General features: G+C 41.9%; 1 protein-coding gene across 1 annotated transcript in view; it reads left to right on the top strand.

Moving 5' to 3' along the window:
* The window catches only part of GLG1 (golgi glycoprotein 1), an 82,217-nt gene that overhangs the window by 39,670 nt on the left and 22,416 nt on the right, over nt 1-20,131 (top strand). The window contains exons 3-8 of the mRNA XM_058033998.1: nt 877-963; nt 4,405-4,620; nt 11,213-11,416; nt 12,036-12,107; nt 14,289-14,472; nt 16,209-16,423. Of these exons, the coding sequence (XP_057889981.1) occupies nt 877-963; nt 4,405-4,620; nt 11,213-11,416; nt 12,036-12,107; nt 14,289-14,472; nt 16,209-16,423 (978 nt within the window). The remainder of the gene's footprint in view (nt 1-876; nt 964-4,404; nt 4,621-11,212; nt 11,417-12,035; nt 12,108-14,288; nt 14,473-16,208; nt 16,424-20,131) is intronic.

The raw sequence follows: 20,131 nt of genomic DNA on the forward strand, positions 1-20,131 counted from the left end.
TAATCTTTAAGTTAATGAAAAATGTTTAAATGCAGCTTAACTTCCTGGAAAAACAGATGAGCTAACAGAGCAATCAGGCAACACTTCAGCTGTTGATTTGTTGAGGTTTCACGACCCTACTTTGTATTTTTACTTTATGGTGCCTCAGGACGACATCTGGGATGTGTGTATGTATGTATGGGGTGTGACTGGCCCAAGAGTGATTCTTGCACAATGATCCTGTGCATTGAGGCACCTTTATGAGCTCATTGCTGGCTCCTGGAAGAACTGTTGTCCTTTCAGAGGCATTTTTGCAGTCTAAGTTCTAATGTATTATCTTGCTTAGCAAGAGTGGCCCTCCTGTAGATTTGAAATATATCTGCATTCAAAAAGTTGTCTGGTGGCAGCCCTCACAGAAAGATCAAGCTGCTTTGTCTCCTGCCTTTTTTTGCTTGGTTTTTATAAGGTTTTTCATCATGACATCTGCTCATATTGAGGGTTTAATTTGCCCAGTTCACTTGCATCAGGCAGACACACCATGGCACACAAAGGTGTGGTGGGCTAAAGGTGTTGCTAGCATGCAGCAGGTAGCAAGTTGTCATTGTTTTATCCTCTCAGTTATGAAATATTCTTCATTTGCTATCTTTGCTTTTAATGAGTCAGCTCATGACCTTGCAGAGATTTCTGACAGCCTGAATTTGTTCAATATGAGAAAATTATTGCAGATATGAAGGGACAAAAGTGTTGTCAAGGAGACTTATTATTGATCATTTCACTGTAGAAGGATGATGATAGAGATTGAGTATAAATGATGTTTCATTGTTTTCTGAAGCAAAATATTTGTATTTCTCCACGGAAACCTCTTCAACTCCCTTTCTACAAATGCTTTGTCTATAGCTCTTGTGGAACTACAAGCTGAACCTGACTACAGATCCAAAGTTTGAATCCGTGGCCAGAGAAGTCTGCAAGTCCACTATTGCTGAGGTAAGCCAGGAGGAAGGCATGGCTGCTCTTGTGGCACTGAGACTTTCCTGTTTACTTTGTGCATTAATAGCTGATTTGCTAATTAATAGTGAATTAATGGGTAAATAATGATTTGGGAAAGCTCTAGTATCATATACCAGATTTGTACCTGTAATTAATTCAGTCTCCTTGCTGAAGAAGCCAGGCACCTTAGTGGTGCCAGGCAAAGGGAAGGGAGAAAGAAATGCTGAACAACCCACCAGCTCCTACCAGACCTTTTGTCAGAAATTGGTTGTGAATTGGATTTATCCCCTCTTTATCATGTGTGTGACATTTATAAGTGTGGTGTTGGAGCAGGGCTTCTGCTAAGTTTAACATAAGGCTGGTTGTGGACTGTGTCTTGTTAGCAGAAGGGGTAAGCACACAGACATCAAATGATTATCAGCTTGAGGGGTTTTTTCAAGTTTTAAAGGATAGTTACTCCAAGGAGACCATGTTAGGAACAACTTCTTAGGTTGTGCTAGGAGTCTGTGCTCTGTGTCTCAAGCATCCATTCTCCTTGGTAAAGCTTCAAAGATGACTTGATCAATCATTTCTTTCCTTGTGCTCGTGCTCAAGCTCTTGAGGCTGTGAGTTTATGCAGGAGCCAGCTGAGCTGAGGTCTCCTCCCCTGTTTGTGGTGGTTTTCAGCTGGACTTCGGGGAAGCAGTGAAAGGAAGGCTCTCTGCAGCTGTACAGGCTGCAGCTGACTTAGTTCACTCACTGAGCCATGCTCTCAAAAACATGGTTTGTATATCCACCGATACAATATGACCTAGCCATAAACTTGCCTTTTAAAAAAACATTTAGTCTGCTCTAGTGTAAGTTGGTTAGTGTAAGGAGAGATCAAAAAAAAACTCTTTAGAGGAAGGCTAGAAGATCAAAGAGTGGAGGACAGCTTGCATCAAAGGATTGTGTTGTTGTTGGAGTTTGGTACCTCCCAAAAGCAAACACTGCCAAATCTGTTGAATCCCACTTTTTTTTGATCATAGAAAGGATCATGTTTTTCTGGTTTTTATCATATGGTGCTGCAGAATTTTTACAACCAAGGCATTCTTGAAAATGCTCTTTTAATAGTCTGTTTAATTACCATTTTTATACAGTGGCAGTCTGGCATTGCTGCAAATGATGCCCTGTAAATCTGGGATATTACATTTAAAATCAGTGGGAAGAGTGTACATAATTTCAGAATTTTGCCATTTGGTGAGGGTTTTTTAGTTAAAGAAAAAGGTTAAATAAGGAACAATAATCTCAAGTTTGATCTGGTGTTTAATACTGAGGCAGGTACATAACCCATTACTCTAATATTTTTAAAGGTACTTCTACAAAACTCTTTTAAACAGATATATATAGTGGGCATATACTCCTCCCATACAATATTAACCTGTTCATATTTTCCTTAAATTGCCACTAACAGGTATAGGTGAATCAGCTCTCTTTAAAGTATTGCTTTGCACTAAGAACAAAATACAACTAGAAAAGCAATTCCTAGAAAAAGTCATTTGGGAAATGGTGGCTGACCCAACTGGGTATGGGCATGTTCTGGAAAGTGCACCTTTAATTTTATCAGCTAAATACAGTTTAAAATTCCAATTTATTTTCTTCTCAGCTGTTGTGGCTTTTATAAGTTTTGGCAAGAGCTTTAACCTAGAATTATAGTTGGCTACCAGATAACAGTGATTGCTTCAGAAGTGGCCTGGCAATGACATGTTCACTTGGTCCCTTCTGCAGTTCAGTGACTCAGGCCATGGAGCTCTGGGGCTGTTTCCAAAGCCAGGCTCTTCCAAAAACAGCATGTTGCTGTTGTGGGCTGGTTTGGCTCATGGTAGTTGAGCTGAAGTAGGGCCAAACCAAAGATGCTGCTTTCTCAGAGAGCACTTGCTCAACTCTGTCCAGTTCACCCTGCAAGGATCCTATGTGTTTTCACTTTAAAATGTATTTTACACCTTATCTGTTACAATTACATTGACTTTAGTAACTGTTTTTGTAGTAGCTATTTAGATTAAATATAAACTGTTTCACCAGCCCACATCTGCCTTCAAATAATGATGTTTAAAATGTTGAATGTTTTGTCACACAAAGTAATGGCCTCATAAGCTGAGGCAGAGATCTGTTTTATTCATCTAGTCTAACCTGTGTGAGTCTGTCACAGGGTGCCTTGAGTTATTCTTGTTTGAATTAGAATATATCTTCCTAGAGACAGCTCTCCATTTTTTAAAATTTCCAATATAAATATTCCAACTTGGTATTTGAGAACTGAGAAAATGGTTTCCTGCCTGTTCCCTTAGCACTGCCCTTGCTTGTTATCTGAAACTGCCAGAATTATTGATTGCCATAGATCTTCCTTGAGATTGATGAGCCCTTCAGTATTTTTACAGGGACAAATCTTTGATGCAATCAAGTCAGCCCATGTATCTATTCCTTGCAAACCTGTCAGCACTAAACTTCAGTGTCTGCCTGCCAGGGGTTCTTCCTGCAGCATTATGACTGCAGTTTTCAGCACACTCCTGAGCAGGTGCCACCAGAACTGTGCAAGTATTTCAACTTGGGCTTGCAAGGGTTAAAAAGTCTCAGTGCTCCTTGGAGCGAGGCATTGCACTGCTCCTATGAGTGATTTCTCCAGGGACCATCCCTAACTGATCAGCAACCATGTTTTCCCCTTCTTTTGGAAAGACACTGTCAAAGCTGCCTGCATCTTTTACTTCAGAACTGGTGGGTCTGGCCTGTCTGCTTCCCTGAGCAGTGCAGGCTGTGATTTTTATTGGGGACCTGTCTGCTCTTGTATGCTCCTTTTCCAATCCCTGCACAGCTTTCAGATTTGGTTAGCTGTGATTTTTACTTTTTTTAGACCACTGAGTAAAATGGTTTTAGTACCAACAATCAGTTCATGCAAGAGCCTCATAGAAAAGAATTTGATGAGAATTTTCCTTTATAGTATTTTTCATCTCCTAGCAAGTTATAAACAGCTCTATAAATAGTGTTGACTTTTGAATCAGTCTCACTTCTGGCCAAAATCTTATATTGTATGAGGTCAGGTGGCTAATGGGGGTCTAAGTATGATTTAGAGATGTTGTAATATTCTCAGTTTTCTAAATAAAGGTTTGTCAAACTAGCATTTTTCCTACAAGTCTACTTGATTGCAGGGGTTCAGTGTAATTATAAAAGACGATTATTGAACAATAGAATTTATAATCCTCAAGGTCGCTGTGTTTGCTTTTTTTGGATGCTGGCACACATGAGATTTCTCATTTCTGAAATATTTTCAATTATTCTGACTTACTGGAAATCAAACTAAAGCCTAGAGGGTTTCTCTGCTAGCAGATTTTGAGGCTACAGATTGAAGTTTCTTTGAGGATTTTCTTATAAGGTTAAATTCATAAGCTGCAGCCACTGTAATTTTCCCTTTTTTTTTTTTTTTAACAGATAAAGGAGTGTGCAGATGAACCAGTTGGTAAAGGGTTCTTGGTGTCATGTTTGGTGGATCACAGAGGCAACATCACAGAGTACCAATGCCATCAGTACATCACTAAAATGACAGCCATTATCTTCAGTGATTACCGCTTGATCTGTGGCTTCATGGATGACTGCAAAGCTGACATCAATCTCCTGAAATGTGGCAGCATTCGACCTGGAGAAAAGGTACCTGGAGAACATGTAGATTGCCAATAGACTTGTAAAAGTCATTCACTTCAGGAAACTGATGGGGAGGCTCTGCAGTAGTATTACTGTCTGACTTGCAACTGAGAAAATTCATGGTATATCTCATCTGGCTGAAAAGGGTGATGTCCTGGTTGTTTGCAGTTCCTTTTTAATAAATGTGCATTTGTTTCTTTGTGAGGAACTGCTATGTAGAGACTTTCATTTGTCTTTCCACAGCCCACCACAGGTGATCTGGCAGGTAGTTGTCTCTTTGATGAGGCCTTCCAGAGCTTGACTCAGTACACTGAATCCAAACAATAAATGTAAGCAGGCTTATTGCTTGGCTTATTCCACAGTCTGGCTGGGTCTGGCAGGAAGGTTATCAAGGTGGCGATGCCTGTGCTATAACCCTTTCTTCTTTCTCAGGCTGTAGTGCATTGACTGGATCAACAACTTTTATCTGTTTGCTTGTCCTTTCCTCTGCCCCTACAAAATCAGTGGAAGGGCACAGGGTGTGTGATATCACATTTTAGTAGTACACACTTTCCAGTACTGTCCTGGTTTTACTAAATCAATGTTCTTTTGCTTGTGAGACTTCAGCAGAGGTTGATGCTAAGAACAGTTTATAGTGACTGGATATGGGATTATTTTCAAGGGCTGTCTTTCCCTGTCTACTTCAGCATAGCTAATGCAGCAAATGTGTAGTGCTGCAGCAATGAGTGACTTTTTCTATGATAAGTTTTTATGTTTAGGGATAAAGTTAAAATTAGCCTTCTTAAAGTGCTTTTTAAATTATAGTTTTTATGCTTATAAAATTAGTCTTATAATTGAGCTATTAATGAGGGGGTTTGCAATAAGATACACATTTTTTGGTTAAACAAAGAACCTTTCCTAGTTGTTTAAGATATTCACAGCTATTAGCAGCTAGTGTATTAAATTTAATTTCTAGTGTCTTCCAGAAGACTTAGCTGAGCCAGAGACAGCATAAAAATAAGGACTTGTTTCTGGAAACAAGAACAAAAGCAACCACAAGCAGCAGGAACTTGGGTGAACTATAGGTTCAGACTATTAACAGCTGAATAACTTGCTTTCTCCATAAAGTAAAGGCTCTTTTCTAATACTGGGCTGAAACACCTCATGAAATGAGAATGAGAAATTGCTTTTAGTCATCAGTACAGAACCAGAAATGTGACATGAATCCTGCATGTCAGGTCTGCATATTACCTGTGGCTTGGCCAAATTTAAATAAATTAAAATACTTATGGTAGCACTGGAGGGATACAGCAGAGGGGATTTGTAAGCATAAACCAAATTTCAAATGGTGGGAGTGAAGCCAGCGTGGGCAGCCCTGTGTGGGTAACTGTGCACAACCCCCTGCACTGATGGTTCAGGTGAGTGAAGGGGGAGGATGGCCAGGGTGGCTGAGGCCACAAGGCACCAGAGAAAGGGAAACTTTGGGTCACCAAGTTTCTGTGGGCTAGCAAAGGGATCACTAACCAAACTTCTATGGGTTTTACTATGGCTCATGTATATTCCTCTCTTTCTTGGTATCCAACCCAGAATATTGTGCCTTGGTTTGAAAAAGTGTTGCAGCCTGTCATATATCTTTTGTTATGCTGTCATCCTTGGCACTTGGAGCAATTGAAGTACTCTATACTGCTATGGAAACAGCTATAAATGGCTATGCAAGCATTTCTTTTGTTGGTATTCTGTTCTATCCCTTTGCTGCTTCAGAGAAATCTAATTTGCTTCCATCTGATGCTGGTTAAGGTTTTATTTTCCATGCTGTAGCTTCTGAGAGTTACCTGTAGAGAGACAGTCATTACCCTTTTGTATGACTGAAGGTAACTATGAATTTAATAAATAGGACGTGGACATTTGAGGAGGAGGATGGGGTAAGAGATTCTCTCTTTTTTTGTGGAAATAAGCACAGCTAGAACTGTGAACTCCATCTACATCAGGCAGCTAGGGGGTTGCAGTGTGATAGCTTCATCAGAGTAACTGGGATAAACTAGCATTTTTAACTGTGAAAGACACTTAGGTGGATAATCTGCAATTACCTTGCCCCTTGAAACTTCTCTGTTGGGTAACCAGGTTCCTTTTCTATACTTCCTTTTTTTGTTTAAACTTGCTTGATACTTCCTAAATGAATTCTGTTCTTACCCAGTTTGTTGCTTCTGATGTGGTGGTTTCTGTGCTTTTTTCTCACACATTTCTAGTTGGGTTTCTGCTCTGTAGGAGCAATAAAGTTCAGTTTAGAAGTCTCAATCTGACCCTAGACTTCATTTTGCTCTATGTAACAGAAAGGCGGTGGATGTGTCATTTGAAGGCATTAAGTTTTCTAACATGCCTGTGTTTGGGGGGAGTATGTCTTCATCTTTTCCCAATTGGTGGAGAAACATTTAATAGTAGTTTCAGTCACCTCTCCATGTGGCTGTTGCATTTCATAATGAATTTGGTCTCCTGGTATTTTAAAGTTGTTTTATCTTCATGCAATAGGGATCTAATTTGAAATTGAAATGGGTAATTGCAGTGGAGCTTTTCTCCTTCAGCTGCTGATTGAAATGAGCTGCTTTCCCAATCCTGGGAAAGGACCAGGATTGTATCAAACTCTAGTGGGTAGTGTGTAGTTGCCAGGGTGCTATTTAGTGATGTCCAAGCTGTAGCTGATTATTTGCCATAATGAAGGCTACATAAGTGTCATTTGCAGATCTCTTGTAGTACTTTATCAGATAACAATATTTTTTCTATAGGAAGACATTTTAGGAGACCATTGTTTTCTTGTTTTTGTTTTGTTTTTTACCTTTAAGTGCTTTGAGTGCCGTTTTTCTCTTTCCTTAGTTTCACAAAAGTACTGGACACAGAGGGAGCTGAGCCTAAATAGGAAGAGATAACATTCAGCTCAGTCTTTGTTTACTCAGTGTAGCAGTGTACTGTCATCTGAAATATTGGGCATTAGCTAATCCAAGAGACCTCCCAGCATCCCTGGTGTGTGGGTTAGCCAGGTGGAATGCTGAACTGGAGCTGCCAGGAGATCTCTTGGGTGGTTTTCCATAGCCTGGCTGCTCTGGCTCCAGTGGGTTGGCACAACTGTCCAGTGCAGGCTGCTGTGCTGCTGAGACAGGTTATATCTTACTCTCCTGCCTGCTGCTTCTTTTTACTCTTCATTCTCTTTTGGTCACTTTCCTAGCTTCTATCTGCAAGGCTGCAGCTGGAACAGATGTGTACTTCAGGCATGTCAGGTTTCAGACAGGATAAAATCCTTTCTGAGAAACTTCCGAAAAATGACAAAAAATCCCCAGCAGTTGCAAAGCCTAAACTATACTGGGGGGAAAGTGAAATCTCTAATGGAAAATGAATAGTGAAGCCAATGTTTTTAAAATTCTGCTTTGGCCTAAAGCTGGATGCCTGGAGTTTGAATTTTAGTCATAGGAATTAAAATTTCCCAGTATTGTGCTGAAGGGGATTTGCTTGGGCACATACATTTAGAACTAAATTTCATTCCTCTGTGGCTCAAAGTGCTGTGGGTCAGTACTGGAAAGCTGCTTGTATCTTTTGTGGATCTGGGGATATCCTTTCTTAAAGCTATGAAGAGTTTCAGGGCTCTCCAGACTAGAAAATTATCTAGTATGTTTTACAGATATTTGCAAATTTCAGTTAAAATCCTACATTTAACACTTGATAGTGGTGGTGAAGCTATGTTCCAGGAACCACATGTGGGTTTTAGATTTGACTTCTTGTGTTTCAGTGTAATGCTCCAGAAAAATGAGGGGTAGACTTTGTCAACTGGCAGCAGTTTTGTGGGAGTCCTGACTTCTGGAGTGAACTTAGAGGTTTTCAGCTCTTCAGTGGAGGTTTTCTGGGAATGGATGCTGGATAGAGGAAAATGGTTTTTAGTATCCATTCCACAGCAGAGCTGCAGCAGGTGTTCCACCCTTGTGCACACCAGGCAGCTGGTGCTGGAGCAGGGCTGGCAGAGCTCGTGCTGTCTGATGATGACCCTTGACTTTGGTGCCTCTGAAGCTGAGCTGCCCCCCCAGGACTGCTGGCACATGGAATGCAGGTGGGAACAGGCATCTCTTGAGGTGGAGAGCTGGGTGGTGATGCAGGTGCCACCAATGTGTGTCAAACTTGTCCTGCCATCCTTGGCACGAGCATTGATTGCCTTGATTGCCAGCTGCTTTAGGGTGCTGGAGTGCAGCTGTACACACATTTGTTTTCCCTTCCAGTCTGCAATAAGGGATTGTACAATATTAAATACAGTAGGTGTTACCCTATAATTAAAGCTTGAAGTGATATTTCTCTAAACCATGTTTGTAGAGTCCCATGCTCTGTTTGGCAGTAGTGTGGGTGTCTTCCTGCACTTTTGAGGAAATGAAGAGTCAGGCTCTCCTTAAAATTACTTAACTAGTCAGCACTCTTGCTCCAGGGACCTGATCTGCCTGAAAATGAACCTCAGATTAGGCCAGTAAATCTTCCAAACAGGATGTGGGCACAGGAACCTTAAGGGCACCACAAGGAGGTGTGTAAATGCTTGATGGTTGGAGGGGCCAGATGGGTTGGTTTGTGTGTGTTTCTGTTGAGTCTGACATATTTTAAAATTGCTCTGACACAGGGCAGCAGAGTAGCCAGCACATGAGGATGATCTGCCCAAATGTGAAAACTCTATTAGCAGAGGAATGCAATAGATGAGCCATTTCATGTTGTGTCCCTAAAGTGTAACAGCAAACATCCAGCACATGGAAACCTGCTTTCCAGATTTCCTGTTAAAGATAGGTTTACTTCCATATATAATATGACTCTGACCAGGAGTCTAAACCCACACTGCAAAAAACCAGGAAACTTCTGATTTTCCTAGCAGGAAAAGCTTGCCTTCTGCCCTTCTTGCTAGCTTGCAAGGGAACGCTGCAGGTGAGTGAAAGTAACCTTGGTCTGCCTTCCCTCCCAGCTGCAACTTCTCTTAGGCAGGAGCAAAAAATGTGCCACAGGAGCTTAAAATGGTTGTTTTCAATCATTCACACTTGACATCTTCTCAGCTGTAGTTACTACCCGTGACTGGCCAGGAGGGTTTGCAGAACAGTGTTTGTGTTTGATGTGGATATGGATAAATGGCAATTTTAAGTGATGTGACCAACTTACTTCTGAGTATTATTCCTCAGAATCCAGATTTGAAGATCAGTCCTAAAGGGACTGTAGAGATATAATTATATTTCTTCAAAGATACTTACTCAGCATATGGAATTGGCCAGTTCTCATTCAAAGGAGCAAACCAAAATAAGGAATTTTGGGGGGTGTGGGTTTTGGGTTTTCTGCTTTCTTTTTTTTTTCTTATAGGGGAAAACTGCTTTTAGCCTTTTTAAACTGGTGATATTTCTGGGTTGTGTTTACAAGTTAACAAATAATCAACCAATTCTGCTTGTGCTCTAAGTGTAGCAGAACTAAGGTAGGAATCAAAGGCTGCCTGTGTAAGCAGACACGTCAGAACAAAAAGACTGAGGAGAGCTGTGTGGTTTTGTGTATCATGGGCATGTTTTCTGGAGCCTGCTCTCTTACTCATGCTCCTGCAGCAGCAGTGGATGATCTGCTTGACAGAGCAAGCTGAAGGGATGGCTCCTAAATGGTGACTGCAAATGCCAGGCTGGGTGATTCAGCTGAATGTGAACATGCATGCCTTGTTGCATACTCAGACAGTGTAAGATTAGTGGCAATATCCTCTCACAGCAGAGCAGCATTAAATAAGGTGGCCTTCTCATGAAAATTTGCAGAAGCCTTGAGAAATTTGTACCTGTAGAGTCCTTTAGAGGAACCAGACCTTCTACAGGAGTATGGAGGGGGCAGGGTTCTCTTTGTAAACACATACTGAGGATATGGGAGGCTAAATAGAGCTTTGCTGAGTTTTGCCCTGCCTCCTCCAGGCTTTTGAACAAAGCACAGGCTCTCTGTGTTTATTGGCAGTTACTGCTCATAGTCCAATATTGTTTCCAGGCCTGCAGGACAGTGGATGTGGTGCACAGCACTGGACCAGAAGTGCTTTTTCAGAGACCTCTGTCTACTCTTGAATGCTTTGCATTTTTTTATTCTCCTAGTGGAGGAATTGAGAAGCCTAGATTGGTCAAAGCTCCTTTGTGGCCTTTTTTACCTCACAAATTTTCACCACCCAAACCGAAGGCTTGTCTTGGCATGGCAAAACTATGATTTTTCTCTCCCCAAGCATTTTCTTAATGTGATGCTGATCCTTGCTGTTGCCATGGTGCCAAGAAAGCTGTGTCAGATTAAAGATAATTTGGCTGTTTTGGTAAACTGCTCTGAGCAGTGTGACTAAGTAGTGATAATCTCATTAAGTCACATTAAAACAAGCCCAGAGCATTGGAGGGGGGGATTTCATGGTGACCATCAGTGGGATAGGGATGTATAAAGTGTGGTTAGTACGGGTCTTAATTGTTGCCTCCTCTGAATTTAAATGAGATTCAGGCTGGATGTGGGGAAGTCTATATGTAGAGAGTTTGTTGCTTAATTAAAGTGGTGCTTAGCCAGAATCACAGCTCACTTGATTATGTAAAAGCTTGGATAGAGGTCTCTTGTTCTCCCACAGGATGCTCACTCACAAGGAGAGGTGGTGGCATGCCTGGAAAAAGGCCTGGTGAAAGAGGCAGAGGAGACTGACCCTCGAATCCAGGTTTCTGACCAGTGTAAGAAGGCAATTCTTCGTGTGGCTGAGCTCTCCTCCGATGACTTCCACCTGGACCGGCATCTCTACTTTGCGTGCCGAGATGACAGAGAGCGCTTCTGTGAAAATGTGAGTGCTTTCCTCTTCCTTTCTCTCTACAGAAATCCATTTAAAAACCCAGAACCTCTCTGGACAAAGCAGTGAAGGGAGCTGTAGGCTGCAGCCTGAGTGATATTGTGTAATACTAAAAATAGACACCCTGTAACTGTCATTTTGCAGTAATTCCAGCATTAATTCATTCACCCAACAAACACACGTTATTCCCAATGGGTTAATGAACTGGATTGGCAGAAATGGTTTAAGGGGCATGAGAGCTGGTGTGACAGGGAGTGGGGGAGGAAAGGCAGAGGTCAGTGACCACTCCTTTCTACAGCTGTGAGCTGTTGCACAAAGCCTGGCCTGACTGTACTTGCAGCACTTTTTATGCCTACATTAGCTGCATTGTTCAGTCTCAGCTAGCTTGTATTGGCTGAGAATTGTTACACCAAAAGAGTGATGACCATGACCAGATTTTTTTAATGCAATAAAATTTAAAGGATTTTTATTGCGTAGAAACCATTGCTGTCATTTGAAATATTAACTCAAATATATTATTAGTTTAAAAAAAATCTCCTCAAGTGTAGTTTAGCCTGCTTGTCAAATATTACAAGTATTATCTTTAAGGGTAACTGTTACTGTTCTGTTTCAGACTCAGGCTGGGGAAGGCCGAGTGTACAAGTGCCTCTTTAATCACAAGTTCGAAGAATCAATGAGTGAAAAGGTAAGTACCCTGGTGAGACAAATCCTTACTGCAGAAATCATCAGATCACTCCTCAGTCCAGGCTGCATTATTCTTTTCCAGTGTTAAGGAAAATGTCATCTTCCTAGCCAGATAATCAGCTAGTTTAACAAATGCTTTTACTTTGATATTTTTTGTGTTTCAAGTTTCAGTCTTTCAAGTAAAGGATTTAAATAAATCAGAGCTTTTGGGTGGGTAATTTGGAGAGGCAAGACATGGAGCTCAAGTGGCAGCATTGTGATTGACTGTTTAAAGTAGCAGTCACAGCATGCTGGGTTAAGCCTTGGATAAATGGTGTTCTAATTGTACAGATTAAAAACAAAAAGAAGCTGAGTTTCTTTCACTTGTGTTTTTAAGGCTGTTTTCAAGCATCACATTCTGTGTGGGAAGGATGCACGGTTCAGTGACTGAACAGAAGTTTTCCTTCTGGTTTTCTTGAAGATGTGGTTTTCAACAACAGCAAAAAAAAATGTTCTAGAGAGCTGGTTCTGAAAAGGTTGTATTGGTGTAGGTGCTTTGTTAAGGCAGCAATACCTTCAGTGATTTTGGAAGCAGCATCATAGTGTCTGGGATTATATGGAATTGTAATCTGTAGGGAAGGATGTGAAGATGAGTATCTGTAAAGATCTCCTCAATGAAGGTCTGCTGAAGGAGCCTGACTCAGAGTGCTGAAGGGATCAGACTAATTTCTTTTTTGTTAATTGCATTAGCTGTCTGACAGCTTGGTTCCAATTAACAAATTCAAATCTGAACAAGTGATCTCTGAGGGCTTTAAACAAAGCTCCATTTTGTAGAAGTGTGTTACTGAAATGAACTGCTGCCTAAGCTCTGTTTAGTTATACTGGGACACTGGTAGTTTGTGAAAGGTGTTTTCCATGATCAGCTGACTGAGGTATGAATCTAAGATGCAGAGAGGTTATACTGAACTGCAGCAGATGACTTCATAGAGAGAGAGAGAGAGAGAGAGGGGTGGATGCTCTGAGGATGCAGTTTGCAGAGCAGAAGGAGCACTAAATGTAGTTCTCACTCTTGTAGCTGCCAAGGCTGGACCATCTGCAAAGTCACTGGTTTTGTAGAAGCTGTTACCCAGCAAAGAGTCCCTCCTTGCCAGCTGCTGCACACACATGTAGCCAGCAATAGCTGCTGGTGGGTGGCTTGCTTTGTGTCATGCAGAATTGGCTCCTGGGCTGTATCCAGCCTTTCCCTGCTTCAGGTGATGAGCTGTCTGCAAGCCTGTATCTCCCTGTGTCCAGAGGTGTAAAATCGTCCAGTCCCAAGGTCTGGGACTGCACAGGAGCATGAAAGATGGAGTGGGAATATCTTGGAGTAGGGCTTTTCCCGTCCTCAAGTAGGTGTGGGAAGAAGAGGATGAAGTCAAAAACCTGATGTAAGAAAGTGGGGAGCAGGTTCTAGGACTTTCCTGTTCCTTGTGCCAAGATTGCTCCCTCATTCCCCTACTCTACATATTCACTGTTTTCCTTCCTTTCAAGTGGGCTGGGAATGGACAAATTTGCTTGAGCTATTCTGAGTTATCTGCTGCCCTCAGATTTAATTTTCACATAATTTAAACCAAAAGCTATGAAGTGCAGCAGTGTTTTTACAGGTCCTTTTTTGGTTGAAATTTAGAGGGTTGTTCTTGCAGCTGCTGGGTTCAGGTTTGGCCACAGTGCATCCTCATGAACCTCATCAGTTGTGGAAAATGGCTGGAAATTCCCACGGTTAGACTTTTATCTGCTTCATCTGCTCAGGGCGTTGCAGAACAAATCCAAGAAACACATTATTTTGTAAATGCAACTGGAAAAAGTTATTTCTTGAGGGCATGGGGTGAGCATGTACCACAGCTGGGATAAATGTCAGCAACTGCTCCTAGTTACCACGAATGAGTCACGCTCTTCACAAAAGGCTGGATGAATGTGCAGTTCTGAGAACTGCTCTGCAGAGAGCTGCTCCCTTTGAAGCCCCTGATCTGTTGACCCTGGTGTGCGTTGTTAACTATGTGGTTTCTATGAGACAAATGAAATTTAGCTGCAGTCCAGCTTAAATTCATGAATTTAAAAATATCGTTTGTTTTCTAAGATGCAACTTGAAAACTTGCCAGCAGCCGGTCCAGCTCTCTGCCCCCAGCACAGCAGCTCATTCACCACCCCATTGTGTCTCCTGCAGTGTCGTGATGCTCTCACCACCCGCCAGAAGCTCATTGCCCAGGACTACAAGGTCAGCTACTCACTGGCCAAGTCCTGTAAGAGCGACCTGAAGAAATATCGGTGCAATGTGGAGAACCTGCCCCGCTCGCGGGAAGCCCGGCTCTCCTACCTGCTCATGTGCTTGGAGTCTGCTGTGCACAGAGGTAAGGGCAGTTCAAAACTTGCTGGGACCTTGATCTTAAATTCAGGGACCTTCAGCTTCGATGTTATTTACAGTCCCCTTCTCCTATTTCCAAGGCAAATTTCCTCATCATGGTGCTTTCATCGCTGTTGTTTTGATGATCAGAATAGCTGAGTAACCCCCTCTGCCACTGACTCCTTTTGTGCAGACAAGAAGTTTAAAATGCAAAATAGCAAATCCCACTTGGACTGCTGATGTGTAGTTGCAAATCCTTCTATTCACTGTGAATTCAAGCAGCTCTTTTCCTCCATTGTGTAGTAAGCATTAAATATGCTACAAGGTTAAAACACAGAATAGAGAACCTGTTTATCCTCACTCAGGGAAAACCAGGGATACTAAGTCCCCTGCCTGTTGTAAATAATGTCTTTTCTTGCAGTTCAGTAACTTGAGTAAATGCCTTAATTTCTTTGACTCTGGTTTTTCCCTATATAGAAAGAAGGTAAGTGTGAGAATATTATTTTTGATCATTTAGGTTAATGTAAGCTGGAGGTGTCCTAACATCAGCTGCTGTCTCCAAAGGCATTAGAAGGCTCAGTGCAGCTGGACCATGCTAAAGGTTCTCTGTGAAATTGCCATAATATGAAACAATGTGTTACATCCTCTAGATCTGCACTGTTTGTTCCTCTAGAACTGCTTGTTTTCCCTCCTGGCTTGCAGCTGGGTGGTTTCAGAGTGAGCAGTGCATGCTGCAGTGCCTCTGGCAAGGGATGGAAAGGCTGCCATAATTCCATAAGTACTCTGCATTTGTGAGTTTGGATAACTCATTGCTTCTGATTGATGTGGAAACGATGTGCCCTGTCTGTAGAAAAGTTGTGGTTTGGGGTGTTGTTTTGTTGTTTTTTTTTACTTCTCCCTGCAGTAGGGCAGGTGGTTTCCTGAATTGCATGCAGAAAACTGCTGTTCAGCTATTCAATTTCATGGTGGAACAGGTTCTGCAGTGTCTCATGCATGAGGCATAGCCCAGGAGGAACACTAATTATTCCACACAGCACCATGTACATGTGTAACAGCACCTGGCAGCCCCTGTTGGGGTATCCTCTGTTCCGTGGGATGTTGTGCACATATAAATAGGTTGTGATGGGGACTGTAGGAAAGCTCATGGCAGATCTAAGCATTTACTACAGCAATATTCCTGTGCAGCTGCAGTGGTTTGTTGGACACTATATGCGCTCTTGTTTAAGTCTGAGTTTTGTCTTCCTGAGCATTTATGTACTATTGCCCTAGAGAACCTTTTCATTGGAGAAAATATTTAACCTGCTGTCCAAACAAATTCCTCTCCCAGTTACATACCAAGCTGGTGAGCCTACAAAAGGTGACTTCTGTGAGAAAAAGAAGCCCTTGGAGCATGTGGGGAAAAGCTGACTTGTGCTACAGAACTGCAGATCCATGAGTGCTTTCAGCTGTTCTTCAGAAGCCACTCCTGTAATGTGAAATCCAAAATCAGATTCACCTAATCTTTCAGGCATTCATTTTTTAAAAATCTGTGTTAAATTCATAGACTGGCTATATTTTATAGGGTTGTTGAAGTGACAGGAGCTACCACAACCACTGGTTTATTCCCCAGCACGAATGCTCCAGCACCTTTCTCTTAGTCTGGTGTTGTTCAGGGTGCGGACATGTCCCTGCTGGTAGCACGGGTCTGCTAAGGAGAGCTCTGCTAAGCACTGCTCCTAAATCACATCCTCTTCTCTTGCCCAGGTCGGCAGGTGAGCAGTGAGTGCCAGGGTGAGATGCTGGATTACCGGCGCATGCTGATGGAGGATTTCTCGCTGAGCCCCGAGATCATCCTGAGCTGCCGCGGGGAGATCGAGCACCACTGCTCGGGGCTGCACCGCAAGGGCCGCACCCTGCACTGCCTCATGAAGGTGGTGCGTGGCGAGAAGGGCAACGTGGGCCTCAACTGTCAGCAGGCAGTAAGGAGATTCTTATCACTTCACTCTGTTTGCTCACTTGGTAAAAGCACTGATTGCTGTCAGGGTTTTGCCTTGTGATGGAGGTTCTGCTGAAGTCAGCCTGGCTCTGCTGGGTGCCACTGACTGCCTGAAGCAGTTGTGTAATTGCCATGCTGTGAACTTGGTGTGCAGCAAGGGTAAGGGTGGTGGTTTTCCCCTCAAAAAATGCATTTTGGATTGTTGTGCCCTGGGCTTTTTATTGGATCTTCTGTAGTTCTTCTCCACCAGCTTTGAAGTAATGGAAATCTCTCCTGGGTGCAAGGTGTGCCTTTTATAGTTCTAAAACATTCCTTGTTCTTCCCTTTTCTCCCTCTCCTTCCCTTTCCCCCCTGTGCCCTGTCCTTGGAAATGCACAAAACCTTTCAAAGCACCTTCCCATTCAGTTTTACTTCTGCTATTTCATTCAGCTTTAGTGATGGAAATGGAACTTTAGGGGCAGGGAGGTACAGCAGACTGCTCTGTGTTGATGTACTTTCAGCCACTGAAGGAAATGCCATTTTCCTCCAAACTACCTCTGTAAAATAGGATGTTTCCTTTTTCCTTCTTATAACTCCATTTTGGCCCAAATACATCCTGCTTATCATTTCTTTAAATTGAAAACAATTTCATTTTTGTTCAAATTCATTAGTGCCTTTTTAATATGAAATTACATTTTTGTACTTATTCTTGGGTTTGGTTTTAATGACCCATGAGCCCAAAAAAGTGACATCAATGATAAAAATGGCAAGGGAGTGTTAGTGCTGATGTTGGAATTTGAGGAGATGTGTGCCCTTGACTTCTTTTAATAAACAGAGCCACTATTCTGTACATTTTTGTTTCAAATGTAGCTTAAAACTTGAGCCTCAAATGATGCCAGTTTTTCTGTGTTATCAAAGGTAAATTGATAGCTGTTAAAATTTTGTAAGTCATAGGGTGCTTTTGTGATGAAGCTTATTTCTGCATAAATACCAGGTGTACTGGTGCAGCAGCTGTACAGTTTGAGTCATTCCTGCAGGGATCTGTAGTGCATGACTTAAGCTTTGCAGCCTTTGTGTGAAAAACTGAATATTTGTTTCTGTTTAAATAGGAAATTGAAACTGCTGCTCCAGAATTTCATTATTTGCAAATGTTCCTAAGATCAGTTAATATTGGGAATAACTTTTAGATCACGACATGCATGTTCAGAACAAGTAATTAATCAAAACAGGAGGCCCCCACAAGTGATATGGGATTTCAAACTTTCAGAGAAAAATATCTTACAAATTTAGGGCAAGTTTCGAGGTTTTTTAGTTATCTTATACTTAAGCTACTGTTTTATTTTTTTCCAGTAAGTTGATGCAATAGCAAATAGGATTGTCCATGAGTCCCCCTTCAAGTTAAATGTGTTTTTTTCTCTGGTCAAAGGACAGGAGAAAGCAAATTAAGTGTTGATTTTATACCTTTATTAAGCTTGTCTGGATTTTTATGGGCAAGAGGAAATAGATGATTGCAAGAACAGGATAAACATTCCAATGTTCTGAGTTTCTGAAGACTGACATGGTACTACTATATAGCTGCCTACAACTTTTGAAGTACTAAAGAATTGATTGTTCTTAATTTTTGTATTTGAATGGTAAGGGTTGCTCAGCTGTCAATGGCTTTGTTGTGTTTTGACTTAATGTGTTAGAATGAGCTTTCTGCTTTTACCTTTAAAGGTAGATAAATTATCTTTGCAAGGAAGAGAATATTGTGTGAAGCTCTTACAGATACTGTGCAATTTGGGCTGGAGGCTTCAACTGCTTGTCACATGAGGTTGGCCCATATGGCAATCCCTGAAGAAGGGGAGTTAGAGATCCATCCTTCAGAGTAAGCTGGGGCCATTTCAGTTCTTTTTGGGTACCTAGAGAGCACCTTTGGTGTGTAGTTTGCTGTGGCTCTTGATGATGGAGCAGTTGTCTATGGTGCCCCTACCCTATATTTTCACTTGTAGAAAGAGAGGAAAACAGCAGAAGTGCTCTGGGATGGTCCCAGCAGAGCTTGCTGCAGTGCTTTGGGTCCATCTCCAGATGTTGTCTTTTCCATAGAGTAAAAAACTCACATCCTTGTGCTTGTAGCAGTATCATTAGCTAATGCTAATACAGCACCTTGATTTCTTGACTAACACAAAGCAACAGGTGTTGTCCTGAAATTCTTCCTTCTAGAAGCTCTGTGTCCAGACACACCTGCCTAAAAAGTTTGCCAGAGGCAATTGGAAGGGGAAACATCTATTTTGGATCTGGTTTTACTTCCTGTCCTGTCTGTGAAGGTTTGCTCTGATTGTGCTTGTCCTATGAAAGGAAGACATTAGCCCATCTGCCAGAAGGAATATAAAGAGTCCCAAAACAACAAAGCACAACCAAAGAACCTCCATTTCAATTTCCTGCAAGAGCATTGACTAGTACCTTTTCCTGCAGGCGGATTATGAGTGATTATTTGTATTTAAAATTTTGAACAAAATGCACTGTTAGACATTCTCAAACCCCAGTATTTTAATTTGAGAAGTTCCATTTCTTGTGAGACACCTCAGCCAGAGTGATCTTGCATGTGGGAGTCTGTGCTCACACCTATCTGCTGTTGTGCAGGAAACACATCTAGACCCAAATGTCAGAGCTGTGTGGGGGCTTAGTCTCAGTTTGAGTGGTGAACTTGGCAAAATGCTAAAGCTCTGTGAATGGTAGAGGAGCAATGGCTTTCTGTAAGTTTTCAAGTTTCTAAGTTAGAAAGAGGGCCCCTGGGTGTATGCTGAGCCTCATAAAGGATCCTGCCCACAGGGAAGGTGTGTGTGCTGTGGTAAGTCATCAGATAGGAGATAGCATCATTTAATTGTGAGCATCAGCCCTTCAAAGGGCTGCAGCTGTACTGGCAGGGTCTAACATCTCTGATGTTGTTTGGTGGAAGCAATATTTTATATTAGACCTGTTGATAAAGTGTTTTTCAAGTAGGTGACTTCTATGTTGCCCTGGTTTTACCTTTGGGGTTTTTTCAATTCAGACCTTTGAGTGTATAAAACTCCAATCCCTGCTTAAAGGGCATATATTTCTTGCTTCCAACTTCTAAGCTGTTAAATTGGTAGTTCATTGTAAATTTAGTTCCATGCCCAAGATACAAGTTCAGAGCATTGTAAAGTTTATCCAGCTGCTCTTCAGCTCTAAGGGTTTGTTGTGTGAGGGAGGAAAAATCCTATACAACCTTCACTTCTATCACTGGTGCCAAATTATTCCTCCTTCCCTGCAGTCAGGGCAGCTGGCTTGGTGCTGCACATCGTGCATGTGGCTGAGCATTAAGGTCAGGAATTCTGCAGTAGTGCCCAGAACAGGGTGGAGGGATAAGGAGGTGCTTCAGTTCTTCTGAGCTGTTGTACCTGGTGTGCTTTTGGCCTCTTCCACTTGATAGCAACAAAAATACCAATTAACTGAAACCTGAGAATCTGCCTACATAATGCTCTGTCCAGTTTATTTTATCTCTGTGTGTAAGAAAGTGTTGGGTTTGAGATTCTATTCACCCATCTTGTAAATCACCTGGCTTGAAGTAATCCCAGAAGTTTACACACACAGAGTGTTCCCCATCCATGCAGGCTGTGTGAGTTTCTGCACCAGCAAAACCATAATATTCTTCTTCCTCTTGCAGTGACTTTTACAAAGTTTATAAAGAACACATCCAGTTAAGGTTTGA

Source organism: Melospiza georgiana, chromosome 14, assembly GCF_028018845.1.
Source record: "Melospiza georgiana isolate bMelGeo1 chromosome 14, bMelGeo1.pri, whole genome shotgun sequence".
Taxonomy (NCBI): Eukaryota; Metazoa; Chordata; class Aves; order Passeriformes; family Passerellidae; genus Melospiza; species Melospiza georgiana.